This window comes from Pongo pygmaeus, chromosome 10 (genome assembly GCF_028885625.2).
Source record: "Pongo pygmaeus isolate AG05252 chromosome 10, NHGRI_mPonPyg2-v2.0_pri, whole genome shotgun sequence".
Taxonomy (NCBI): domain Eukaryota; kingdom Metazoa; phylum Chordata; class Mammalia; order Primates; family Hominidae; genus Pongo; species Pongo pygmaeus.
This window is the reverse complement of record NC_072383.2, coordinates 92,680,253-92,708,139: the sequence shown is the minus strand read 5'-3', so window position 1 is coordinate 92,708,139 and position 27,887 is coordinate 92,680,253. Positions and strand designations below refer to the sequence as shown.

Below are 27,887 nucleotides of genomic sequence, written 5' to 3'. Positions count from 1 at the left end.
CCACACCTTGGTTTTCAATTACATAAACCACCTCAGGCAAATTTGGGAAATCAAGTCCTAAAATGGCTGGGTGTACATGCTTGGGAGGGGTAGGTGGGGGAAGTGAAAAAGAGGGGGAGAAGGGAAGGGAGGAAGAAAGAAAATTAGAAATATGGTGGTTCAGGCTGGGGGAAATGCCTGAAAGGAAATGAAAAACTTAAATTTTTTATATTGACCTTCTGCTAACAGTTTGTCACACAAGCATAGAACGGATCATGTGCCTTCTCTGTAGTTTCTCATACAACCGCCAACCATGAAAGGGGGGCCAGGCCAGGCCCCATAAGAGGCACTAACAATCATTTTTAAAGGCAAGGCCCCTAGAAACAAGTGGCCCATTCCTTTTCAAGGCTCAACTCTTATGTACCGGCAAATCTGAATTTGAAAAGGAAGATTTATGTGGATTTCTGAAATCATGATTTTCCATTACCCTTTTCCCCAGGGGCTATAAAGAAAAAAAAATTTTAAGAGTCGACATGAATTTCTTCAGCATCAAGTAACATTTTGATGATGAGTTGAGTGTTAACAAATCAGAAACACATGGTCTTAATTGACTGAAATAATGTTTCAAAATGAAAAGGAGAAAACACGTTCAGATGTAAAGCATTAAAAAGGCTTCAAAACCTCAAAAGTTGCCTCAGGCATCTGACTTCTTCCTGATTCCATCCCATCTTCTCCTTTCCTGTCCTTCCTGTTTGGGTCGATGTTGTCTCGCGACTGAAATGCTGGAGGATTCCCCTGACTATATTCATTTGCAAATATTTCTCTTTGGAGACCTTTGGGGCTTCTAAAACGTCTTAAAGGCATGAACATCTTCTAGGTTAGGAATGACAAGCCCAGGATCAGTGAAAGGTGAGTCAACAGGCCCTGTGCAAAGTTTGTCTCTTGTTCTCCAAAGATACCCAGTGGTGTCCAGGCTGAACACACATCAGAGTTATCTGGAAGGTTTACAAAATACATCCATGCCTGGGCTTCCTCCCCAAAGATTCTGATTCAGTCAGTCCCGAGGGAGAGCCCGGGCACTGGTTTATTTGGACCTGCATTTTAAACAAGGGTTCAATGAGATCTGGATCAAATGGAATAAAGTTTTAGGTAGCACTCATGTGCCAGGCAATGTTCTAAGTGCTTTTTATAATACTGACTCTTAATCCTCAAAACACCTCATGAGATGGGTAGGAACCGTGACCATCATTTCCATTTCACATGTGAGGAGAATGAGGCATAGAGAGGTTTAGAAACTTGCCCAACATTACACAGCTAACCAGTGGCAGAGGCAGGATTCCAAAATGTCTGGCCCCAGAGTCCATACTGTTAACCACTCTACCAACAGTTGTCAAGCAGCACCGGCAGCATCAGGAAGCTGGTTAGAGAAGTGAATTCTCAGGCCATAGCCTGGATTTACTGCATCAGAAACTCCAGCATGCTGCCTAGTGACTGGTGTTTAGTGAGCTTTCTGGGCGATTCTGCTAGATGCTCAAGTTTGAGAACCACTGCAGCCCACTCTCCGGCCTCTCAGATGCGGATGGGTATATTGACACAATTCAGAACGCTGAGAAGTGTTGACTTTCAGCTCAGCTTCCCGCTCTCGGATGGCAGTTGCGCATGGTGCCATCTCTGATGGAGGGGTGAGACGCATCTGGCAGTGGCAGAAAACTTGAAACAGCTGACCTACGGACTATTCTCCCACCAGAGGACATAACCATAACACGCTCCGCGGCAAAGTGGTGCCTTCTCCAATTAGGGAATGAATTCTTCCCAGATGATACTGCAGTCCGCACCATCCAGAGTGAAGCCACAGGAGACTCAGCTCTCTTAATGAGCAATTCCCAAACCCCACTGTAATCTTTTCCTCCTCCACTAACGAGATCGTGAAGAAGCCCAGAATCTTCATAAAGCTAAAGATCAAACCAAAACGCAGCAATCTCTTCTCCAAGTCTCTACTAACAGAAAAGCATAGAAAATTCCTAATTCTAAAGTTCCTTTCCCTGCTTGGCTCCCTCTCTGAAATTCCCAAATGTGCCCCAAATTGGGCTTTCTTTCTTTCTTTAGGAAGGGCATGGGGTGGGTGCAGTGGGGATGAATTAAAAAGAAGTTCTCAAGCGGGTGAAACCCTCCAGCAGCTAGGCAATCATCTTCCTGTAGTGATTTACAGCGTTCCTCTAAAAATATCTATGAGATCACAGTACATTAAGTGCATGACACCAAACATTTGTAACTAATCCATGAAAATAAAGGGCGTCACGTTGCATGGGAAACGTGGTGGAATTTGTCTTGTGTTATCGTTCTAAAATAAGACGGCCTCAATTTGGTTGAAATATATCTTCACACATTGTCTTCCCAGAGCAGAGCCATTTGAGAAATTCTGATTGCAATTATAAGTACTGAATAGGGATTACTTTGCATTTCCTTTGACGACACTGAAAGCTATAAGCAATCCTGATATTAAAATCTTTGGAAATTGATGAGTACCCCAGGCATCATTACAATATTTTCTCCCCCAATCTCAGTAATTAAAATCTATTATGTGAACACGTGTTAATATTTTTATCAACTACTGTTTTTAATTAACTAAACACACAGGGCCTCCCGCAGTAGAGATGATACCGTTTCATTGTAAATGACCCACCCCACCCTCTAATTCCCCGCCAGATTTATTTGGGAGTCTGGCTGGGAGCTTTATTGAAAACATACCACAGTACTGAATTCTGGAACCTGCCACAACAGCCAGTCTTCATTAAGTGTGTACAGGGCTTTGCAAGTGATTACATCCACGGGACCCTTGTTAATTTTCTGGTTCAGAGTCGTCACCAGCAAATAGAAGGGCTCTCCAACAGTCTCCTTGGAAAAGACACAAAAGTGACAGTTAGCTTTCTGTGGAATCCACTGTACTTTCCAAAGAATTAAAGTTTCTGTTTATGGCAGTAAGGCAGGAGACAGGGTTTTCTAACACTCAACATGAAACTCCCAAGAAAATACACGTTGCTCCACTTGGGAATGGATGCAAAACTCAGAAAACCGCCTCCTCTCTCCATCGCGAATGCACATCTGCACATGCGCACGCGTGCACATTCATGGCAACGTGCAGTACCCACAGTATCCCTTTTTATGTTTAAACTTACATATGGCAGACTAATGCTCATCAGTGGGTTAATGCCTAGGAACAGTTAGATGTGGAGAGTGTACCTTTGTTTACATTCGTATTTAATCGCCCTTTAGCAAGCCAGAAATAAACGACATTTTAAAAAATGCACAATTATCCTTAGTAACAAGGATAAATGTAAGAACATTTTATACATTTGCCAAATACAATGTTTTTTTGGTGTTAACAGCACTTCTCGAAGGAAGCGGCCTGCCGTTCAACAGTTTGCAGCCTTATCTCCTCCCCATGGGCCAGGCCCAGCTCGGAGAGTTCCCAGACACACACTGCACAGTCCCACCTGGACATGTTTTCCGGTGCCGGGCCAGAGGGACTCCATCTTCTTCCCTGAACCAGAGCCAATTCCATTTCCTCTAAGGTTTTTCCTCAAACACTCGGCCCATCCTGATTGGCTCTTTCTTCAAACTTAAGCCACATGCATTTTTCCTGGCTGGGGGTGGGACTGCCTCCCCTGCTGTGATGGAAATGGCTCACATTGGCAGACACGGATGTCTGCGTTCCAAAGGACTCTGAGCACCTCAAGTGGGAGGCTGTGTGTTCTGTTTCCACGGCATCCTCCCAAGGCACTTAGCCCTGGGTCAGCTGTAGAGTATTTGCTAAATAACGAACCTTCCGTAATCAATGGACATTAGGCCTCTGTGGTGGAGGAAGAACCGTGCTAGGAAGTCAAAGTGCCTTAGTGATGATGAAAGGCCAGCCACGTGGCTGGGGCTCGAAGCGCCAGTTAACAGAGTAAAGCTTGACAAGCGATACGTCCAGCTGGGAAAGGAGGATTCCACTGGGTCTCACCTGCTTTCCCTTGCGCAGGCAAGTTACCTAAGACATCTTAAGTCTCTCAGCATCCCACCCCAACCCTGTCCCTTCCTTTATACTTGCTGCAGGAATATCTGCCCTCCCCAGTCCCCGGGCTTCCTCTTGCCACCTCCTGCCACTCCCTTTCAGTGGAGCTCCCTCCCTGGAGCTCCTTTTTGGCTTCTGTCCCCGCTGTGATACCTCCTTGAGTCCCCTCTTCAGTGCAGGGCAGAAGTGGAAGTTCAGAAATTTCCAAGGTAGGGAGGGCAGCAGGACTATTGCATGACATTTAATTCTCATGAGAAACTTCCTTTATTTAGTGGTTTACAACCTCACCCCTTCTCTTTCCCTCCACCGCCCACCCCCCCCCCCACCCCAAGTAATGCCCTGACCACAAAACTAGAACCTCTTTTCCTCCAGCACAGATCAGAAGGGAGGCTGAGAACACTTGGACAGGGGCTGCGTATTCCCACAGGGGTTGGAGTCGGGGGCCAGGTGAGCTCTCAGGGCTGTGTAAAGGGGCAGTCGTTGACTCAGGAGGCCCATGGTCAGGAATTCTCCAGAACTCTCTGGAGGGTAGCTAGACTGAGCTAAGCAACATCTGGTCCTACACTCTGCCCATGCTCCTGGGTCTAACCCTGGCTAATCACCAGAATCCCTTGGGGGCTCTTGTTAAGCATTCAGATGCCTGGGCCCCACTCTAGACCTACAGAGCTGCCATCTCTCTGAAGAATGAGGCCTGGGTATCTGTAGTTTTCATACCTTCCCGGGGCCGGGGGCAGGGAGGCGGTGGGGGAGGAGGATTCTGATGTGTGGCTGATTTGGGGAATCACAGGGCCATGAGGTTTCTTTGTCACCACTGAACACAACTTTTAGGCGAGCCACAGCCACTGTGTACACGATTCCCCTCCCCCAGGGGCCAGGCTTCGACACTTTAACAGACCAGGGCAGATTCCATCTTTTCAGTGCACAGGGGGGCGGCTAAGAGCTCTCGGACCCTGGTGCTGTCCCACAGTAGCAGTGAGATCTGGGGAGAGTCACAGCTCTTCTGTGTTTCAGTTCCCCCATATACAAAATGGTCATGAAGACACTCAGCTCACAGGACCCTTAAGGGGATGAAATGAGAAAAGATAGGCAAAGCCCTTAGCATGCTGTCTGGCACATTCAATAAATGGCATTATTATTTTACCCACAAAGCCTTGGTGTCTTGGAAGGGGAAGTTACCTGGTGGTCACGGAGCTACTGTCACCCACTAAACGTCTGTGGGGTAGGACAGGAGGACTAGGGCTGTCGGTATCCCAGACCCCCTTGAGCACCTGGTGGAGGGACATCAGACCCCTGCACCAGCGGGAATTATTCCACTGAAAGTGAAAGTATCGCCGACTGGCTGGATGCCACTTCCTCCTGGCAAGCCGAGCCGCCCCCTCACCACTCACAGTGCTCGAGACGCTCTTGAATCAGCACTGTGAAATCTTGACCCAGAATGCTTTGCTCAAGGAGGCCGTTTGGGCTCGCAGCCCAGATTTTCTGAACATCTCACCCCTCTAGTGCCCAAGAGCAGCCCTTGAAAGCTCAGAGTGAAGAATCACAAAATCCAGTAGAAAGAGCTGGAAAGGGATTTAAAGGCAATGCCCACGCACGCCCCTCATTTGGTGGATTGAAAACAGATGCCCAGATGGAACGAGCCATGCCCAGGGACACACAGCTGACCCGGGCTAAGATGGTTCCAGAGCCCAGACCTGCTGCTTCTAACCAAGACCCCTAGTCTGGTGCTCTCTCTACTATCCCAGGGGCTTGTGAAAATCATGGATTACTGGGCTCCACTTCCGTAGCTTCTGATCCAGTGAGACTGTGGTGGGGCAGGAGTTGGCCTTTGAAGACCAAGACCAGGGAACTGGGTGAGAGTCCTGGTGCCTCCATCTAGCAGCTGTTGTGGCTAAAGCAAAGACAGTGGGAAACAAAAAAATATTCGTCCCAGAAATAACTGGCTCAACATCTCCCCAAAGCCTCTGATGATTTATACCAAGTAAACAGAAAAGAAGGCAGATTTCATTAATCTTAATAAATGGGTATTGCCTTAGGGAGAGGAAGGGGTTGGTGAGAAATAAAAAAAAATTGTTGTGCATCTACTTGTAAGATTGCATTAAACATTAAACTAAGCACAGTCTATTTAAAGCACTGCTGTTGGATCTAAACTTAAGTAGCACTGTTAAAACCTGTGGCAAAGCAGTGTATCTTATTCAAAGTTTAATTAGATTTCGGAACTAGCTACAAATACACAATTATGCAGTTTTGCTGGAATCTGGATGGCTGGTAAAATTAAAGGATAAGAATCTTCTGTACCAGGGGCCTCCTCAGAGGGCTGGGTGAAGATTGAGTTCAACAGGACACCCTTATTTTCACATTAATATTTTATAATAGTAATGGCCAACATTTATGGAGGCTTCCTTAGGGCTAAGCAATTGCATATGTTTTCTCATCTGTACTTCAAAACAGTCCTAAAATCTTCTTCCAGTTCTCTAGTTTATAAAACCAAGTAGGTGGTGAAGTCTAGATTCAGATCAAGTAGCGGACTTTAGGGCCCACCCTCTTCACCACTGGAATCTATAGAAAGTTTGCATTTGAAAAGATTTTGAAGTTCAATTAGATGACAACCACATGCACACAGTAACTCCAACAAAGCAAACTCCAGGGGGAGGCAGCTCTTTGGAGAGCTGCTTTAATGCGGAATGACTGGTAGGAATTGACTGCAATTAGCTTACAGCATATTGGTAGGTAATGGGTATTTCTACAATGCTTCAGAGGGCCTGAAACAGTTTGTTCTCTTTGGTGTTTGAAATATTCCCTTTTCTCAGTACATTTTCTTAAATGGGCTGACTGGGCTCTGGGTGTGAATTGATGTGAGAAGGTAAACTCACTTGAAAAGTCTCACCTGAGGAAATTCTAAATGAATTACATTTGCATAGGCCAGTTGCAGCAAAAACAATGTTTACTTTCCCTCTCTGTTCTGGGTCAGGACCAAGATGAAACATGGTTAAATGCTGACACCATCGAGCATTCAGGATTTATCCTGGCAAAGGCATCAGAGTCTGCTAAAAATAACTGCCTATTGTCTTACCTCTGACACTGCTGAGGGATGTGACACTTACCCGGAGAAAACCAGAAAGGCAGACGGACATCCAGTTTGTGAGAAGTTTTTCCACCACGGACTCCGTGCGTCTCAGCATGAGTTTCGGCTGCATGTTACTACACTGTTCCATCAAGTCCCTGGTCAGCACCTCTAGGATGCTGGTCAGGTAGACCAGCTTGGTTTGCAGTGCAATGGTTAGGAAGGAGGCAAACAGACACCTGTTGAAAAAGAGAGCTAGGTGAACCATCGGCTGCAGGCCTAGCTGGACACTCATGGGAGTTTCCATGGAAGCTCACTGGCAGGACAGGGAGCTGGCCTGTTGGGTTGGGAGCTTTTTTTTTTTTTTAATGTTTAGATTCTAACCACTTCTATCTCTAGAACATTTTCTGTGTTTTCAGCATTTAAACTAGAGTGGTAACAAGAAGTGAGTCTTCCAAAGTTTCAGGATGTTTTAAAAATAAAAAATAACACTTCTGCTTTTTTTATTAAGAATTTATGGGCCGGGCATGGTGGTTCACGCCTATAATCCCAGCACTTTGGGAGTCCAAAGCAGGCAGATCACCGGAGGTCAGGAGTTTGAGACCAGCCTGGCCAATGTGGTGAAACTCTGTCTCTACTAAAAATACAAAAATTAGCCAGGCGTGGTGGCACGCTCCTGTAGTCCCAGCTACTGGGGAGGCTGAGGCAGGAGAATTGCTTGAACCCGGGAGGTGGAGGTTGCAGCAAGCCTAGATCGTGCCACTGCACTCCAGCCTGGGCAACAGACCGAGACTCTGTCTTAAGAAAAAAAAAGAATTTATGTGGGTTTTTTTGGGGTGTTGGAGTTTCTCAGGGTTACTTGGGGGTGGGAGGGTTGTGTGTGTGTCTTCAAAATAGACTCTGTATTGGGAGCTGGGGGCAGGAGGCTGAAGCAGCAAGATCGCTTGAGCCCAGGGTTTGAATCCAGCCTAAGCAACATAGCAAAACCCTGTCTCAAATTTTTTAAAAAAGGGCTAGGCACAGTGGCTTATGCTTGTAATCCTTGCGGAAGGGGGTATCGTGTGAGGTCAGGAGTTTGAGACCAGCCTGGGCAATATAGCAAGACCCCATCTCTACTGCAACAACAACAAAACATTAGCTGGGTGTGGTGGCATGCACCTGTAGTTCCAGCTACTTGGGGAGGCTGAGGCAGGAGGGTAGCTTGAGCCCAGGAGGATGAGGCTGCAGTGACCTATGATCACACACTTCAGCCTGGGCCACAGAGTGAGACTCCAACTAAAACAAAAAAAAAAAAATTGTGTTGGGTGGTGTGATCTAAAATGGAGATAAGGCTGCATAAACTCCCAGTCAAATAGCCTTTGGAAAAGTGCATGTTCTCAAGATACCAAGTTCAGATAGTGGTTTGGAAATAAAATATGGGACTCAGGTTTGATTTCTCTCTCTCTCTCTCTTTTTTTTTTTTTTGTAGACACAAGGTTTTGCTGTGTTGGTCAGGCTGGTCTTGACCTCCTGGCCTCAAGTGATTGCCCGCCTTGGCCTCCCAAAATGCTGGGATTACAGCCATGAGCCACCATGCCCGGCCTGATTTTCTCTTCTTAAAGGCTTTTAAAACATCAAAGAATGGACTAATACCTGTCCTTCACAGAAAAGTTCTTCTGCTTTTCAAGGGTGTGGATGACAGTAACAAGAAAGCTTTTATTACAGATTAGGGCATCCAAAGCTGTGAGACTTTCATTCTTGTCGTTGGCGTCTCTGTTCTGATAAAAAGAAAAAAATATATAGTATAATACAAAATCATATATAAGTTTAAAGTTAGAAAGTAGATCCACAATGGGTTTTCCAAGACAATGAATTATTTAATATTGAATTCATGATCCAAAAAAACCCACAATAAAAATTCAAAGTAATAATAATGGAGATGATAATGACGATGATAACACTATGAACATCAGGCAGTCACTGGGCTAAAAATGAAAACGTAGAGACTTACATGCATATCTTCAGTGAAGATGTGAGTGAAGCCACCTGACTGAGAGGAAGGAGACACTTTTGTTATTCATAACATCCAAAGGAAATGAAGAGTGTATTTTTGTTATAATACCCAAGTCCGTTTTAATAAAGTAGAGACACTATTTGCTAATCTGAAGTGCCCCTGGGTTTATGGTGGCTGCGTATTCTCTAATACATAATAAATAATTATTCAGCTTTCAAGAAACGCCACTGAATTCCGAAAGCCTCTAAGAATAATAATTATCATGGCATCAGTCCCAGGTTTGGTAGATGAAGGTATCATCCCACGTTTTAGAAGAAGTGATTTAAGAGTTAAAGAAGGGGTCATTGATGAAGATTATGCAAATATCAGACCCCTCTTCAAGCAATTTACCTTCTAAGATAAAGACTAAATTACGTTGCTAAGTTTTACAAGTCTTACCTAAGTAGCATCTACTGTTTCAATACATAATGATATTGAAAGACAGGGGGTAGTTAAAAGCATAGAATCTGGACCAAACTACTTGGGTTCCAGTCCTGGTTTTAATCACATACTGGTCACATGACGTGGGATGTGTTACCTAACCTCTCTGTGTCTGACTTGCCTCATCTCTGAAATGGGGACAATAATGGTTCCCACCTCAGAGGTTTAGTGTGAAAATAAAATGGGTGCAGAGTAAGTGCCCTGTGTCAGTTATCATTACCGGTTTTATTCCTAATTTATAGCAAACTAGACCCAATGCTATCACCCCACTGGTTTCTAAATGCTAGGTAGCTCTGGAATATAAAAAGAGTTTGTAGTGTATCATCAATCTTATTAAAAATCAATGGTTAAACTTTAAAAGTATGTTAAGCAATACTTTGAGTCCACAGAATGAGATTCTAAACTCAAAACATTCAGGTTTTCCTTCTTTTTTGATAATAATAGAAACTTTGAGCTAATTTTATATCTTGTGAAGTAAATTTCTTCTGTAGAGAATTTTGCTTCATAGTTTCAAATTTGCAAGCCCAAGCAAAAGACCTGAAACTATTTTGGCCATATCCTCCCCTAGTAAAAAGCAAAAAAGCCCCCAAAAAAACGAACCAAAAAAACCCCCACACCCTAGGTTTGCATTTTCTGGTTCTTAATATTTTTCTGCTGAACTAACTTCATGTAAATAGACAGGAGAAACAGGTTGATTCTTAATCGTAAATATGGAAGTGCCGCCCTGGCTCTTTGTTTTTTTTGTTGTTGTTGTTTGTTGTTTTTTTTTTCTGAGATGGAGTCTTGCTCTGTCGCCCAGGCTGGAGCGCAGTGGTGCGATCTCGGCTCACTGCAACCTCTGCCTCCCCGGGTTCAAGCAATTCTTTTTATTTATTTATTTATTTATTTATTTATTTATTTATTTGAGATGGAGTCTCGCTCTGTCGCCCAGGCTGGAGTGCAGTGTGGCGCTATCTCGGCTCACTGCAAGCTCCGCCTCCCAGGTTCACACCATTCTCCTGCCCCAGCCTCACGAGTAGCTGGGACTACAGGCGCCTACCACCATGCCTGGCTAATTTTTTTGTATTTTTAGTAGAAACGGGGTTTCACCGTGTTAGCCAGGATGGTCTTGATCTCGGGTTCAAGCAATTCTCTGCCTCAGCCTCCTGAGTAGCTGGGATTACAGGTGCACGCCACCATGCCTGGCTAATTTTGTATTTTTAGTAGAGACGGGGTTTCACCATGTTGGCCAGGCTGGTCCCTAACTCCTGACCTCAAGTGATCCACCCGCCTCGGCCTCCCAAAGTGCTGGGATTACAGGCGTGAGCCACCGTGCCTGGACCCATGGCTCTCTGTGTTTTAAGGCTGCTTCCTCCTTTCATTCAAATTTCCGTTTTCTTCAGCTTAGATCCTCTGCCTACCCTTATTTCTTCTCCTATTTTATGCAAAGCAAAGAAGAGTCAATATAATAAAAAGCAAGGCTTTAAAAGCCAAAACCAACAGGCAGAGCAAAGAACCCTGGCCTCCTTTGAGAACCTACAATCTCCTCTGGATTTTGCCTGTTGCTTTTTTGTAGGTGCTGAACACCCAAATCCTTCCCCCGCAGCCTCCAACCTCCAGGCCTAGAGGATTTGGCTTCTGATCAATCCATAAAGAGCCTAATTAATACCAGGACTTATCTGCAGCCTGGAATGCATTTCAAGTGGCATTGTCTTCTTATGATGTGTTTCCCTGTTCTATCTTTTCTTAATTATTATAAATTCAATTTTGACTTAGGTCTTCTTGAAAGGGTTCTGACAAATTTATGCATGTTTTTTCCTGGGTTCTCTCCTTTAAACAACTTCTGACTTCAATTTTTATGACTTTCCCAATTGTTTTTCAAGATTATACATAACACTGAGTTAAATCAGTTTGGCTCCTTTGCAACTATCTCTCTTCTCCTAAAATAAGGTAGCATTGTTCCTGGGATCTTTTTTTTTTTTTGGGAAACATTCAACTTGCAACAGTGTTCCTTTACATTCATTACTCTATCTTGTTCTTGATTACCAAATTTAGACGATAAGAACATTTCTTTTTTCAGGCCACAGATGACTCTATTCAGCACTCAAGGGCAATCATTAACTGTAAAAGCCCACACAGCATTCATGCTGATAGTCAAAAATCTCCGTTATTTTATTGCTTTTAAATTCTTAATGGGGATCTCAGATAGCTCGGAAATAGGACTCGTGATGCAACCTTTGCAGAGGCCCCACACAGTCATCCTGATTCGGGGAATCGAATTCCCCTCTCCAGGTGGTGTTCTGCCATAGAAATGGATGAGGTGGCAAATGGCAAATCTCGGTGCCTCTGTACTCTTGGAGGATAAGTTAAAGGAAACAAACTTCACCAGCACAAAAAGCTGAAGTCTTATTTACAGCCTTCTTGATTTATAACACTAAGGCTTGGACCAAAAAATATGGCAGGTGTTTTATGGAGGCATTCCAACCTCCAGACCCCGCATTACATATCATGGTGTCCTCTTCTAAATTATAGAGAAACTGGAAATTGCTTACTGCATGTGTCTGGGTTTCTGAACTCTAGGCTTCTGGCCAATTGTTCCGGAGAAGCTTCTAGTAAGATGATACAAACTCTCCTTTGGCCTGGAGAGATTTCAGCCGTTGCTTAGAAGTCTAGATTGAAATGTGATCATTGGTATTGATGTGTTTAAGAGGTTGGGCCTCTATGTGGTCATCAGACCGCAAAAAAGAAGGGCAATTTGGCGGAGCTGGGGTATCAGGACATGGCGGTGATGATACGTAGGATGAGTGTACCTCGCCAAAAACTTGGGAGGGTAAATGGAGAAGGCTGAGTGAGTGGGTGAGAAAATGGAGGCGTGAGAACATAGGTAAGACCAGCAACCCAAAGGGTTAAGTAGACGACTCCTCAGAGCCCTAGAACAAATGAATTAATCAGTTCGTGCATCTATGTCTACTAAATGAGGACGATACAAACTGATCAGCTAAAGAAAAACTATCAAAGAGAACCATAAGAACTCTAAATGGCTAAAAATGCCTGTTTCCATCCATGTCTACTTTCCTCCCTTTTGACCGGTAGTATTTTTCCTCTCCAATTGAGAAGTAATAGTGAATAATCTAGTCACTGCAATGTAAGTCATGCAGATAAACACAACAAATTGGCTAGCTCACAATTTATTGATTTTTAAATAAACTAGCTCACTTCCCAGCTACACGTTCAGTTCTACATTGGGAGTAAAAGAAAGCAAAAATCATCACTCTGAGCTGCTGTCCCTCCTAGGTTTTTGTTACTGGGCAAAGAATAATCACCAGTGACCCATCACTATTTTATACCCTAATCAATGCAATTAATAATTACCCTCCTCCCTGCTCTGCTCAAACTTAAGCCATTATTTTGTACCAAACACATTATCTATAGCTGCCTTGGAAGCAAACACTCGTTTTGACAACAGCAACAAGCACCTTCATTATTATTCAAGACTCAACCTTCGGAATATGATCAATGCTCTTTTACCTCAGGGAAGAAAGTTCTCAGAGCAAAATGTTTGTAGTCAAGGAAGGGAACAGTTCCAAAACTATCAACCACATCCAATTTATCCATCTGCAGCTCAGCAAAGCCTGCAAAACAGAATCCCAAGAGCAATATTTTAACTAAACAAACAATGGATAAGATCTTCTACTGTTTTGTCTAACACAGAGTATGACCTTGGTTTTCATTAAAGAAGAAACAATAGATAATGACTTGGTTGGCTGCAGAGAAGAACTGAAATAAAACACAAAGCCAGGCCCAGGCCCTGCTGTTCTGTTTTCTTCTATTATACAAACAGTTCTCATTACTGTGGCCCTCTCCATGTAAGGGTAAAAAAATAAAAATATAAATATAAAAGACTTATTTTTCTACAAATACAATTTTGGAGCCTACCGTCACGTATCTCTTTCCGGAGCTCGCTTTCCAGCAATTCTAGTTGTTGACTCTGTTTGCGACTCAGCTCCTTCGATTTGTGCCTGGTCACCCCCACGGCCGCTAAGAGACAGAGACGCTGCATCAGAGGGACATGGTAACTCAAAAACCAAAAATGAAAACAAACAGCAACCTTTACAGTTCTTAAAAACAAAAACAAAAAACAGATAGGGACAGACAGCAAGAGATAGAATGAAACTAGAAAATAGCATTAAAGAGCTGGATCTTATAAAAAAGAAAATTTCCCAGTGAGGGGTCACTCTGAAGAGGAAGATGCTAAAATGCAGCAGAAAAAAACCAAAGCCTTACTCATTCTACAAGTGAAAGCTAAATCAAATAACCTTCACTTGTAACCAAAGATCCCAGTTGGCTGAAATGTAATGAAACAAGCCAAGTTTCTTCCCCACAGCTGCAGCCACTTGCATTGTTCCATTCTTTTTGAATGTTTGTAAGCATCCCTGGAGAAATAAAGTTGTGCTGCAAATGCAGAAAGGAACCGCAGATCCACAGTTGGCTACATGGGCCAAACCTGCATAGAGCTAATGGGGTGACATGATGAGCGAGCCACAAGGAACTCCCATACCTCCATATTGCTTCTAACTGTGCTGCAGAGGCCATAAACCAACCCAATTTGGTGCTTGGGTTCATGTCCTTGCACTGCCATTTACTAGCTATGTGACCTGGGTTAAGTTCCTCAGCATCTCTGTGCCTGGCTGCCTTCTCTGTAAGACTGCCTATCTCACTGTGATGCTGGGAGGATTATAAGAATTAACTCACAAAAAGCATTAAGAATGTATTATTTAAAAAAGTATAGGTATTCAACAGTCAACCATCGTTATTCTAGGAAGCTTCTCCTCACTTATACAAATTACAGCCAGTTGCAGTGGCTCACGTCTGTAATTCCAGCTCTTTGAGAGGCTGAGGTGGGAGCATGGCTTGAGGCTAGGGGTTTGAGATCAGCCTGGGCAACAGAGAAAGATATTTTTCTGTCTCTAAAAAAAAAAAGAAAATTAGATGGGTGTGATGGTGCATGCCTGGAGTCCCAGCTACTTGGGAGGCCGAGGTGGGAGGGTCACTTGAGCCCAGGAGGTCAAGGCTGCAGTGAGCCATGATCGTGCCACTGCACTCAGCCTGGGCAAAAAAGTGAGACCCTTTCTCAAAAAAAAAAAAGAAAAGAAATTACGTAATAGACGGGCTCTGCTACCAATAATGCTGGAGGAAACAAATATGGCTCTTCACTGGACTACTTCATAAAGTCAACAGTCTTAATAACATGCATCGTGCATGTCTAAGAAAGGGTGGAGTATGATGTAGTGATTCCCAAACTTCCTTGACCATGGAACCCCTTTTTCCAGGACAGTCACTTGGGACCATTGTTCCTCAGGCCTCAGTTTGAGCAACACTGGCTCATGCACGCAAAGGCTCATTTTTTTCTAGCTCCAGAGACTTGTACAGTTATCAGCAACATAACAGGTGCTCAATGAACATAGGTAAATAGATGCAGGGATCAATGAGTGAATAAATGAGTGTATGGAAGCAGACACTGGCAACTGCCTGTACTAGCCATCAAATTTCAGAAAGGCAGTACCTATGTTAAATCAAGAAATACAAAGGACTTTTTTTTTGGAGACGGAGTCTTGCTCTGTGGCCAGGCTGGAGTGCAGTGGCGCGATCTCGGCTCACTGCAACCTCCAGCTCCCAGGTTCAAATGATTTTCCTGCTTCAGCCTCCTGAGTAGCTGGGATTACAGGCACGTGCCACCACACCCGGCTAATTTTTGTATTTTTAGTAGAGATGGGGTTTCACCATGTTGGTCAGGATGGTCTCGATCTCCTGACCTCGTGATCCACCCGCCTCAGCCTCCCAAAGTGCTGGGATTACAGGCATGAGCCACGGGGCCTGGCCAAAGTGCTGTTTGTTAGTGGATAAGAGTTCCTTTTTCAAAGAAGGATGAGAGAAAATAGACTTCAAATGACAAGCAGCTCAGAACCAGAGTCACAAACGAAACGGCTGCAGATATCAGGTACATAGATGACTTAAATGGCCTAGGTGGAGACAATAGGGAGTGGTGGCGACTGTGGTCAAAACCTAGGGAGCACATTCCCTCTCTCAAGGGCGTAGCTGCTACTCAGCTCTAATAAACTGATGCTATGGAAATTGGGGATCCAATGATCCAAATCTTTCACATTTTCAAGAGATGTTTCAAAATGTGAATCACTAATTTTTAAATGTTATAAGCTACTTAATAGTTTTAGAAAATGCTACACGGGCAAAACAAAATATATTGGTGGGCCAGATTTAGCCAATGAGCAACCACCGTGGGCTCACTGTGTATGGATGAGCCCGGGACCACTTTAAGAGATGACATAGATCACACTTCTATTTAAAAAAATAATTATTTACTTTTTAGACACAGGGCCTCATTCTGTTGTCCAGGCTGGCATGCAGTGGCACGATCATAGCTCACTGTAACTTCAAACTCCTGGACTTATGCAGTCCTCCCTCCTTGGCCTCCCAAAGTGTTGGAACTACAGGTGTGTGCCACTGTGCCCAGGCATGACCACACTTCTAAAGTGTGGTTCTGCCCAGAAAATCAAGACTAGGATGAGAATGGGGTGATGGGTGGTGGGGGGTGGTCAAGACAAAATAACCAAGTCCTGGGAGCCCAAAATCCCAGAGAAGTTCTTAGGGAATTGCATAAATGAACATTTGTCACCACAATTCGAAGGAATGGAGAAGCAAAGTAGATTATATCCCTCAAATCCCAAGATACCATCTATGTAATCTAGCCTTCTATTAATGAAGCATCCTTAAAAAAAAATTTTGTTTTTTGTTTGTTTGTTTTTGAGATAGAGTCTTGCTCTGTCACCCAGGCTGGAGTGCAGTGGTGTGATCTCGGCTCACTGTAACCTCCGCCTCCCAGGTTCAAGCAATTCTCCCTACCTCAGTCTCCTGAGTAGCTGGGATTACAGGCACCTGCCATCACACCCAGCTAATTTTTGTATTTTTAGTAGAGATAGGGTTTTGCAATGTTGGCCAGGCTGGTCTTGAACTCCTGACCTCAAGGCGATCTGCCTGCCTCAGCCTCCCAAAGTGCTGGGATTATAGGCATCAGCCACCATGCCTGGCCAAAAGAAATGTTTAGAAAGCCCTCAGCGTGTACCTATTATTCGTTTCTCAAAGTTTTGATTTGGGCTTTCACCCATTTATACTTAATTGAAGCAAACAGCCCCTGAAAGCTGAAAGTCTGCCTGCCTGGCGAGAGGCCCCAGGGAATAATTTCTCTGACAAAATTAAACAGGGCACTTACCAAAAATGACAATCACTAGCAAGACAGGGAGCACAATCAGAAAATACCACGTGGAAGGAACTGACTCCTGCTCGACGTAGAGCTCAAGGTTTCCCAGCTTGACCTGATGGGACAAAGAATGTCATTAGACCTAATGAGTTGGGGACTGTATTTATTTACATAATTTCCCCCCTAAAATGGCTTCACAATACAAAAAGAAGCAGTGAGCTGGGTAGGATATCTGAGTTCAACTCTCATTTCTGTGGCAGATTAGCTATGTGTCCTTGGGCAAATCCAGAATATTCACTGTGCCTCAGTTTCCTGAAATGTCAGTTGAGGCGTGCTGGACTAGACCCTCAGAGTCTTAATTTTGGCCCTCTTTGCTCTGGGGGTCTTAAGCTGCAGGAGTGGAGGCAATAAAGAGGCAGTAACCTGTAGGCAAGAAGCCCCTGCCCTTTATTCTAAGGGAGAAACTCAATTTTTAGCATTTTTACAGGCAGGCTTATTTTATTTTTGTTTTAGAGACAGGGTCTTGCTCTGTTGCCCAGATTGGAGTGCAGTGGTGTGATCATAGCCCACTGTAGCCTCGAACTCATCATGGGCTCAAGTGATCCTCCCACCTCAGCCTCCCAAGTAGCTGGGGCTATGGTACACACCACCACACCTGGCTAATTTTTAAATTTTTTGTAGAGACAGGGTCTCACTATGTTGCCCAGTCTGGTCTCGAACTCCTGAACTCAAGCGATCCTACCACCTCAGCCTCTCACACTGCTGGGATTACAGGTGTGAGCCACTGTACCTGGCATCCTATTTTGAATAAAATATTCTGTGGCAAAAACCAGATTGGCAGTGCTGATCAGATCATCCCTGATGGATTTTTCCAGTTTTAGCATTTTTTGGTTATATTTTGTGAAACTTGTCAAGGGAAAAACTCTACAGGAAGCTTAATTATTTCATTGATGTACATACAAGTATTAAGGCGTGTTTCCATCCTTGGACCCATGCTGCCCCCATGGAGGCATTTGAGCACAGTAGCTGGAGGATGGATTTGGACCCGGATAGCTGAAGCTCTCCATACCAGCTCTGCCACCTGCTCTGCTTCTCAGCTATGGAACCCTGAATTAGGTACGCACATCCAGTCATCTTTTTCCTCATCTCTGAAATGGGATGTTGAGTGCCTCTTGGTAGGCTGTCCTGACTAAATTCATGACGTCATCTGAATAAGTCAGCTCATGGCACCCTCCTCAAAACTCTCCCATGCCTTCCCCAGCCCACAAAGCCAAGCCCTCGCCATGGTCCACAAGGTCCTAATCATCTCCTGTTCTCTCCATGAACTTTCTAACCTCAGAAGCCTCTGCTCTGCTCCCTCCACTCCAGTCACACTGGCCTCCCTGCTGCTCTTCAAACACGCCAGGCAGCCTCCTGCCTCAGGACCTCTGCAACCTCTGCTCCCTCTGCCTAGAACGTTCTACCCCAGACAGCCCATGGCTTGTTCCCACTCCTCCTTATACAGATGTCACCTTCACAGGCAGGGCTTTTCTGCCCACCATTGCAAAACCTGCAGCATGGCCCCCCTATATGCTCCTATTCCCACCCCCCCCACCCCCCCGCACTGGTGCTTTTTTTCTCCATAGCAACTGCCACCAAGTAACACAATTTTTATTTATATTCTTCACACTGTGTCTCTTCAGGGAACCTCCATAAAGGCAGATGTTTTTGTCTGTTTTATTCTCTGTCTGTCCCCATCACGGCGTAGGCTCTTAGGAGCTATGTCGTGAATGATAAAGAATGCTAGCATTTGCTCTTCTCAACTAACAGGAAAGGTAGGAACACTGGTTAGTTGAGTTGTTGTTCCTTATTTTTTTTGAGACAGGGTCTTACTATGTTGCCTAGACTTCTAGGGGCTCAAGTGATCCTCCTGCTTTGGCTTCCCAAAGTGCTGGCATTATAGGCTTGAGTTGTCTCTCCCAGGCTAGCTGTTATTCCTGATTTAAAACTTACTATTGGCTGGGTGCGGTGGCTCACACCTGTAATGCCAGCACTTTGGGAGGCCAAGGCAGGCAGATCACTTGAGGCCAGGAGTTCGGGACCAGCCAGCCCAACACAGTGAAACTCCGTCTCTACTAAAAATAGAAAAAATTAGCCAGGCGTGGTGGTGCACACCTGTAATCCCAGCTACTTGGGTGGCTGAGGCAGAAGAATTGCTTAAAACTGGGAAGCGGAGGTTGCTGTAAGCCAAGATCGTGCCACTGCACTCCTGCCTGGGTGACAAAGTAAGACTCTGCCTAAAAAATAAATAAAACTTATTATTAACCCCATTTATCATACAGATGGACAAAGAGAGGCTCAGGAAACTCAAGTGATTTACCTAAGGCCACAGAGCTATTAACTGGTGCCACTGGGACATGAACACATTTTTGTTGTTGCCTTCCAGTCTGAAGTTCTTTTTCATTGTCTTTTATCCAATTATTTATGATGATAGATCAAAAAGAATTTATATAGGCTGTACAGAGCCTCATATGGCATGAACACTATAAAGGGTGACTTCTAATATGTTTCCCTTCTCAGTGGTCTCACATCTTTATTATGGGACATAAATATAGCAGTGATGCGTCCCCCAAACATATCTAGGAAAAGATTAATCACAGAAAGTATGACTTCATGGTGAAGGAAGCAGCCCGTGACCCAGAGATTATCTGGTCTCCATCTGATTCTAATGCTACCCAGAGTGTGCTGAAGAGGCCCTTGTTTGTTTTGGGTTTCTGCTAAGACATGTCACCTCTGCATTTGAGAAAACAGTGACAGCTCATTTGTCAATGGGTCTAGAGATTTTGCTTGCCGATGCTACTGTATAAATGTATGGCTAGAACAAAAGCTATCAAGACTCATTAGGATTATAGACAATGGTGTGTCCAACGCTTTGACATTCAAACAGGCACAGGGATGGATTCAGCCAGCTATTTTGGAGCTATTTTGCTTGGGCTCGCAGTACCAGCTTTGTTTATCTTCTATTTAAAGTGAGGATCTGAAGATCCATGCAAGATTCCATTCTGGCCTCTGGTTTAGCCAAGGAATTATCACAAAAATCAGGTAAAGACAGCAGGTGGGACTGCCAGGTCACTTACCCGAACTTTCTTAGAAGAGTTGGCAATGGTGCTTGCAGTCTTGATGCCTTTAATTTTGCAAAGGATGGTGGTGAGATCTTGATTTCTAGTAATATTTTCAAAACTGCAATTTAATTGCCCATTTTCCCCATGGAAGAGAGTAATTTCAATGTCTTTTTTGGAAATGTTGAAGTTGTCATTTTCTTTCTGTAAAGAACAAAATGAAGATGAAGAAATCAGAGCACGTGTAGAAACTCACAAGCATAAACACACCTTTCCAGTCAAGGGGGCAGGGTGACATCCCACCCAGAAAGAAAACAAACATACTTGAATTTTCACTTCCAATTCTGTGTCCACCTCGGATTCCACCCGATACCCTGTGAATCTGGGGTCCTCCCGATACTGCAGGGTTCCACAATCCAAGTAGGTGTCTTGTACTCTCAGCTTCACAGTGACATTTGTGCGCACTTTTGAACTCTTTAAACTGGGGGCTAAAAACCCGCAGTAAGTTGCCACACAATATTCAGAGACCTGGGAGAAAAGAAAAGAACATTTTAGTAACTTTGTTAATGAATCCCAGCTCTGATCTCTAAGAGCTAAGTGACCTGAACAACTTAACTTCTTGGTGCTTCTGTTTTCTCATGTGTAATATGGAGACCGCAATACTACCTCCCTCACAGGATTGACTTCACGCTACATTACATTAAATGAGGGCTACGTTAAATGAGATTATACTTGCTTAGAACAGGGCCCAGCACACAGTAAGCACTCAAAACATGCTAGTTAATATTATGATTAATATCATGAGTGACAATGAAAGCAGCTGGAAGGTTATGCCATGGGAAAAGAGACTAGGCTGAAAGCAGTAGGCTAGGGAAAGGGGAAGATTCTGACCCAAGGGGCTTAGGTGTCCTTGGGGTCAGCCTGTCTGAGCCCTGGGAAACCATGAGAAAAGAAAAGTGTCCAACCCCCAGCAAGGGCCAGCTCCTGAAGCGCTTGTTGCAGCTGAATCACTCTTTGTTGGGGGACCCTCCTGCAGGGCCTTAGCAGAAGTCACTAGCCACAAGGAGGAAAAGGGTTTTCAGGCGTAACAGAAAACAGGAGAAAACAAAAGTAAAAGGAACAATGCATCTCCCATGAAATGAAGAGCATGAAGACTGAAAACAATGCAGAAAAGGTGGCCTGATTTACAGGATTAAAAAAACAAAACCAAAAACATAAATAGGCTAGGCGTAGTGGCTCACGCCTGTAATCCCAGCACTGTGGGAAACTGAGGGAGGAGGGTTACGTGAGCGCAGGAGTTGGAGATCAGCCTGGGTAACATAGTGAGACCTGGTCTCTCTATATATATATAAAAAATAAAATTTAAAAAGTTAGTAAATACATAACATAAATATATTGTCCTGTTTAGGTGTACGGAAGGACAGGCAGAGGAGGCTGGTGGGTTAAGGGAGGATGGCAAACATTCTACAGAAAAGCAATTATAACTCATAAAAAGAAATTTGTCAGGTGGGAGAAACTATTTTTCCCCCACCCCCCCCCCACCCCCGATACTAGAGCATAAAAAAGACAATAGGAAGAGGCAATTGGTGGGAAAATATGATGTAAAGAGCTGAGATTTGGACAAGCACAACCTTCCTTTCCCTTCACATCTTTCCAAACTATAGCCCTGAATCTTCTGCTCACATTTCCATCCTCAGGATGAAAACCACTGTCTCTACTGCCTCAGCAGCCTTAACTCGCAGGCTGGCTTTTTACTGAAGATGCCTTCTAGAAGGATTGCTGGCGAGAGGATCACCCAACCTCATTATCCTCAAGACTCTACAGTTCCATACTCGTGACAAACTCGCACCATGCGATTTACTCTTTTTCACTGGTTTCTAAGCACTTTCTCGGCCACCTTCACGGCTCATCCTACTGTCTGTCATTCCTTAAAATGAAGCTTTGCCACCAGTCCTAGGTGCTCTTTTCTTCCTCCTCTGTGCTCTCACTCCCATGATGTCACCTCCGCTCTCCCTTTAATGATACTGCTATAAAGACAAGCTGGTCATCTCTAGCTTCACCATGCCCCAGCACTTGAGACCTGCTCTGCTAACCACAGCCCAAAGGGACCTGCTGTCAGCCCAGGGAGACTGTGGACGTCTCAGACCCACCTGCACTGGCATGAGCATCCTCACTGGGCTCCCAGCCTTTCTTCAGTTCTTGCCTCTCCAAACTCAGCTGTGCACCATTGCCAAAATAATAACCGCCCTGCAGGAGGCTCCCCAACAAAGAGTGATTCAGTGGCAACAAGCGCTTCAGGAGCTGGCCCCTGCTGGGGGTTGGACACTCTCTTCTTTTCTCGTGGTTTCCCAGGACTCAAGACAGGACACCGAAGCCTTTTGGGTCAGAATCCTCCCCTGTCCCTAGTCTACTGCTTTCTGCATAGTCTCTTTTTCCATTGGTAACCTTCTGACTGCTTTCATTGTCACTAATTGTCTCGGTCCAGTGTGAGTCCAGTGTACCTAGACCTATGTCACTTCCTGCTCAGAGATCTTCAGTGGCTCCCTGCTGCCTACAGAATTAAGGGCAAAGTTTTCAGCCTGATGCTGCTTTTTGTGGCCCCAACTCAGTTTTACAGCTATCGCTCTTGGTCATTCCCAACCCACCCTCTAGGTTCCCACTAAGCAGGATTGAGTGATGTTCCCAGCACGGGCCTGCGAGGACTCTGTCCTCTGTACCTGAACTCACCTCCCTGCTTCCACCCACACCCCTCCATACTGCAGGCGTACTTAATCCCATCCATGTTTAATTTCTCTTTCATGTGAAAATACATGGTGTCTTCTTGGACTCACAGGGTTTCTAAACAGTTAGGGAACCAGAGGACCTAGAACCTGATGATACTCTGTGCTGTCAACTTTTTTTATTTTTATTTTATAGAGATGGGGTCTCACTATGTTGCCTAGGCTGGTCTCGAACTCCTGGCCTCAAGCAGTCTTTGTGCCGTGGCCTCCCAAAGTGCTGGGATTATAATCGTGAGCCACCACACCCAGCCTCAACTTTCAATCCCAGTGTAGATTTGCTGCCTTCCTCCATGAAGGCAACATGACTATCTCACTTATCTTTTGTCCCTGCACCCAGCAAATGTTTTGCCTGCAGTAGGTGCTCAAAAACTTCAACTTGATTTGGGAACAGCAAGTGGGAGGGAGAGCAAGTCCGTGACAAACTCAGGCAATGCCTCTGGTCAGAGGGTCAAAGTATACGAGTCATTCAACTGGAGGTGTTCACACCATGGAGATGAGGCCTGGAGTCAGATACAGTGTGAGGCTTGGAAGTGGCTCTGAACTGTGTCAGCAGGCGAATGTGTGCACAACAAGGCTGTAAGGACGGCCTATCAGGAGGCCCCCGGAATTTGGGTCTGAACCCACACTGCTCCCGAGGAGGGAGTGTGTCAGCCTTGGCAGGAAGTGGTCAGGTAGGGCCCCAGAGAGGCAGCCACCTCACATATCTCATCAAGGAGAGGGAAAAAGGGGAAGAAAGAATGGGGAAGGGTATTTAGAAGTGTGTGCAAGTACACTTGGAGGCCTGACTTGTATGTGAAATCCCTCATCTCCCCTCCTGGCATCAGAAGCTTCCATCTAGAGCAGCCGTGTCCAGCCTTTTGAATGTGAGGACTTTTTTGCTTATCTGTGGTGGTGGATATCACGGAAATTATGCACAAACCATTTTTTAGCTCATTAGCTATCGTTAGTGTTGGTGTATCTTATGTGTGGCCCAAGACAATTCTTCTTCCAATGTGGCCAAAGGAAGCCAAAAGGTCGACACCCCTGCTCTAGAGGATCCCCATCCGGAGCCACCGGTGGGAGAATTGGGCAAGGGTGGAAAACAGACCCCTCCTACCATTTATCCTGCGGGGAGATGAAAGGTAAGAGAAGGTGACATCAGATGGTAGGGAACAAATTGGGTCGAAGAGAAGGAGAAGCACGTGACAAGATTTCTGGGACCTTTGCAAGTCATCTAATCTCTGTGAACCCAACTCTCTCTGTGCAGTGGGAACAATACCACCTACTCTTCACAGAAATGCAATTCTTTATATCACACCTTAACCATTCACGGAGCATTTTCACACATATTCATAAGCACTGCCTCAGTAGGGTGACTTGCCACAAATCACATAAAAAGAAAATGTCAGGTCTTATCGTACCAAGTTCATTTCTCTTTCCTCATTGCTGCAACTAGAAATACTCAGCTACAAGGATAAGGTCTTATTATTTCCATTCTAGCACGGATAGAATATATGATAGCATAGGTAAAAGTTTATAACACCAAAGTCACAGAAACAAAAAATACCTCCAACATAGCATAGTGTGATGAAAATAGAACCATCCTTGAAAACAACTATTATTACAAAGCAGCTGGAGACTTACATTTATGTTTCCTTTTAATTCATGTGAAATGATTAAGTTGTCAATTACATCAAAATTTCTGCCCATCATGGTTATATTTTGACCACCACTGCAAGGAATAAAAGCAACAATAAGGGTTTCATAGCTAACACACAGGCATTTTGCATTTATGAACAAAGCTATCAATTTATTCATGTTTAATATTAAACCCAATTATGTTTGAGAGCAAATTAATGAATTTTAATTTCAAATACAGGACAATTTTAGAAATCTTTTCAGGATACCAGCCACAAATTCATGGGTTTCAAGATGCATAAATATAAAAATTCAGGTCAGATCCTATTTTAATTCTAGGAAAATGCCCAGATTCTTTGATAGAATTTGAATTTTGTTTGTATCATAATCAGATCAGGAGCTGTACCTTGAAAAGGTTTCACTAAACAGAATTTTGTTTGATTACTGTTTAATCTATATAAAGAGGCTTCAATCTAACAATTTTCAAAATCAAACTCCTAACTTACCAATGGTATGTTATTTAGAGAGACAGGAAACACTTTGGGCAAGGTAAAATTACAGATGACATTAAAAGTGTAAATTCCTATTGGTACGCCATATAAATAGCAGCTACATTCTATCTCTCTAAAACCAAGCCAGATAACTTCGCGTTTCTCAGTGCATATAAGCAAAGCGGTCACTGGGTGTGAAAGAAACAGCTGTCCACAGCTCTGGCTGCCCTTGCACCCCTGTTCACGTAGGTCACCAGACACTCATTCTAGGGGACAAGAGCCTGGGTATGTCAGGTCCAACAGCCAGCTGAGCCCCTGATGACAAGACCAGGAGGTGGGCCTGAACAACCCGATTTGTGTAGGACAGAGAGAAGACACTGATCTCTGAATCCTCCAGCCACAATGGGGAAGGGCTGAGTTGGCCTCATGCCAGTCTGTAGCCATTACTAGAAAACCAAGCCAAGCGTGCTCTCCTGATGGCCAGCATTTAGAGCCACATTCTTGCTCAAGGCACAGTGACCCAGGAGCAGCCAAGACACACAGGCTCAGAATGTCGCAGGTGACAGGATAGTAGGGAGCCTCTTACTTTACAGCAAAGCAGGATACTGCAGTGGCTCAGAGCCCAACCTCCTAGTCCCAGCTGTCTGGGAGGCTGGGGTGAGTTGTTTGAACCCTTTTTCTCCCCCAGTTCCCTCATTTGCAAAAGGGACAAGCCATAGCAGATCTCATAAATTTGTTGTGAGGATTAACCTAGTCAATAGATGAACACACCAGGCACACGGGGCATGCCACATCAATGTCTCCTTTTATATGGAGAATGGAATTGGTCCTAGAGTGGGGGATGTCATGCTAGAGCCTTGGTTTTGAAATTTCAGTTCTCCTTATCTTACTATTATGGATGGAACTGTGTCCCCATAAAATGTGTATGTTGAAGCCCTAACTCCCAGTGCCTCAGAATGGGACTGTATTTAGAGATGTGGGTGGTTAAAGAGGTAAGGAAGGTTAAACAAGGTCACTGGGGTGGGCCCTAATCCTACATGGCGGATGTCCTTATAAAAAGGGGAGATTATCCCAGCTACTCGAGAGGCTGAGGCAGGAGAATCACTTGAACCCGGGAGGCGGAGGTTGCAAGCCAAGATTGCGCCACTGCACTCCAGCCTGGGTGACAGAGTGAGACTGTCTCAAAAAAAAAAAAAAAAAAAAAAGTGGGGAGATTAGGAGAGAGATACAGAGGGAAGACCACGTGAAGACATAGAGAGAAGATGACCATCTACAAGCCAAGGTTAAGGCCTCAGGAGAAACCAACCTTACCCACGCCATGATTTCAGCCTCCAGAATTGGGGAGAAAGAAATTTCTGTTGTTTAAGCCACAGACGCTGTGGCACTTTATGTCCACCCTAGCAGACTAATATAGCCACCTCTCACTTGATCTTAAATAAGAATATTAAAAGTGATTTTTTTCTTCTCTACTTTTTTTCCTTTTTCTCTTCCCCTCCTTTTATTCTTCTTCTTCTTCTTCTTTTTTTTTTTTTTTTTTAACAAAGCTTTGTCTGTAGGTTTACCTAGAGAGTACTTTGAAAATTAGCTTCATACTGTGTCAGGCAAAGAAAATATCGTTAGGATTTTAGTCCTAAAGAGATTTAGGAATAAAAATATTATGAAAGTGAATTTAAATTCAACTAGGGGGAATCTTTATTGCAGCATTCTTCACAATAACCAAGATAGGGACTCAACCTAAGTGTCCATCAACAGATTAGAGGATAAAGAAAATGTGGTACCTATACGCAATGGAGTATTATTCAGCCTACAAAAAAGAATGAGATCCTCTCATTTGCAACAACATAGATGGAGCTGCAGGACATTATGTTAAGTGAAATAAGCCAGGCACAGAAAGACAAATATTGCAGGTTCTCACCCATACGTGGGAGCTGAGAAAGTTGGTCTAATGGAGATAGAGAGTAGAATTATAGGTATCAGAGGCTGGGAAGGGTGTTGTGGTGGGGCCAGAGAGGGATAAAGAGGGGTTAGTTAATGGCTACAAAAATACAATGAGATAGAATAAGATCTAGTGTTCAGTAGCATAGTAGGGTGTCTATAACTCACAGTAATTTATTGCATATTTTAAAATAGCTAGAAGAGTGGAATTGGAATGTTCCTAACAGAAAGAAATGATAAATGCTTGAGGTGATGGATATTCCAATTACCCTGATTTGATGATTACATATTCACTGTATGATCATAGAAAAAACATCACATGTGTCTCATAAACATGTACAAGTATTATGTACCCATGAAAATGTAAAAAATACATAATAGTAATAAATGAAAAAATTCAACTAGGGAGATAAATGTTTTTCTTAACATATTGGATTTATCTGGGGGAGTTTATTTTGGGGTTTCCATCTCCCCCTTAGGGAACATCTTGAAAATGTTGATTCTGCTTTTCATTTTGATAGCTCCCAATATTTCCCCCAAAGAATTCAAAACGCCTTACTAGTTTTCTAATTAGTTAGATAGACTAGTTAGATAGACTAGTATCTAAAGCCTATAAAATGAAAGAGGTAAGAAAGAAGCCTTTTATCACGAGCAGGAGGGACACATAGTAAAGAGTGTCATATATCTATATCAAAAACCTAGGCAAACATTTCAGCTGTGAGTTTCTCAGCAGCCATGGTGAAGAGAAAAAGATGTGCTCATAGCATTCACGATGAGTATGGGAAGCAAATGCCTTGTCAGGTATGCATTTTTCTAGGAGTAAATCCTAAGGAGAACTTGGTGAGAGGAATTTGGAATGACTACTGTTTCTGAATTTACTTGAATAAAATCAATGATCTTTGGGCATATGACCTTTAACCACAATGAGAGAAAAAGATTATGAATCTAGAAAGTACCTGATCCAGGTGGTAGCAGGAAATATAAGGGAACAATGTGGCAGAGCAATGTAGGATAAGGATCCCACAGAAGAGCAGTTCCCACCATCAAACTGGATACACACATCCTTCATTTCTTTCCGGCTTGATGGAAGAGAGAATTTCATGTGGGTGTCATTTAGCACATGGCTAACCTGTATCCTAGAAAGGAG

The 27,887-nt window shown here is 44.0% G+C and overlaps 1 protein-coding gene across 3 annotated transcripts in view; it reads right to left on the bottom strand.

The window, feature by feature from the left end:
• The window catches only part of PLXNC1 (plexin C1), a 158,867-nt gene that overhangs the window by 39,516 nt on the left and 91,464 nt on the right, over positions 1-27,887 (bottom strand). For all 3 annotated transcript variants that reach the window (XM_054442098.2, XM_054442100.2, XM_054442099.2), the window contains exons 11-21: positions 27,697-27,876; positions 24,321-24,408; positions 20,242-20,445; positions 19,936-20,121; positions 16,832-16,934; positions 13,483-13,584; positions 13,075-13,178; positions 9,085-9,123; positions 8,727-8,851; positions 7,135-7,333; positions 2,728-2,874 (exon numbers count right to left, since the gene is read on the bottom strand). In XM_054442098.2, the coding sequence (XP_054298073.1) occupies positions 2,728-2,874; positions 7,135-7,333; positions 8,727-8,851; positions 9,085-9,123; positions 13,075-13,178; positions 13,483-13,584; positions 16,832-16,934; positions 19,936-20,121; positions 20,242-20,445; positions 24,321-24,408; positions 27,697-27,876 (1,477 nt within the window). The remainder of the gene's footprint in view (positions 1-2,727; positions 2,875-7,134; positions 7,334-8,726; positions 8,852-9,084; positions 9,124-13,074; positions 13,179-13,482; positions 13,585-16,831; positions 16,935-19,935; positions 20,122-20,241; positions 20,446-24,320; positions 24,409-27,696; positions 27,877-27,887) is intronic.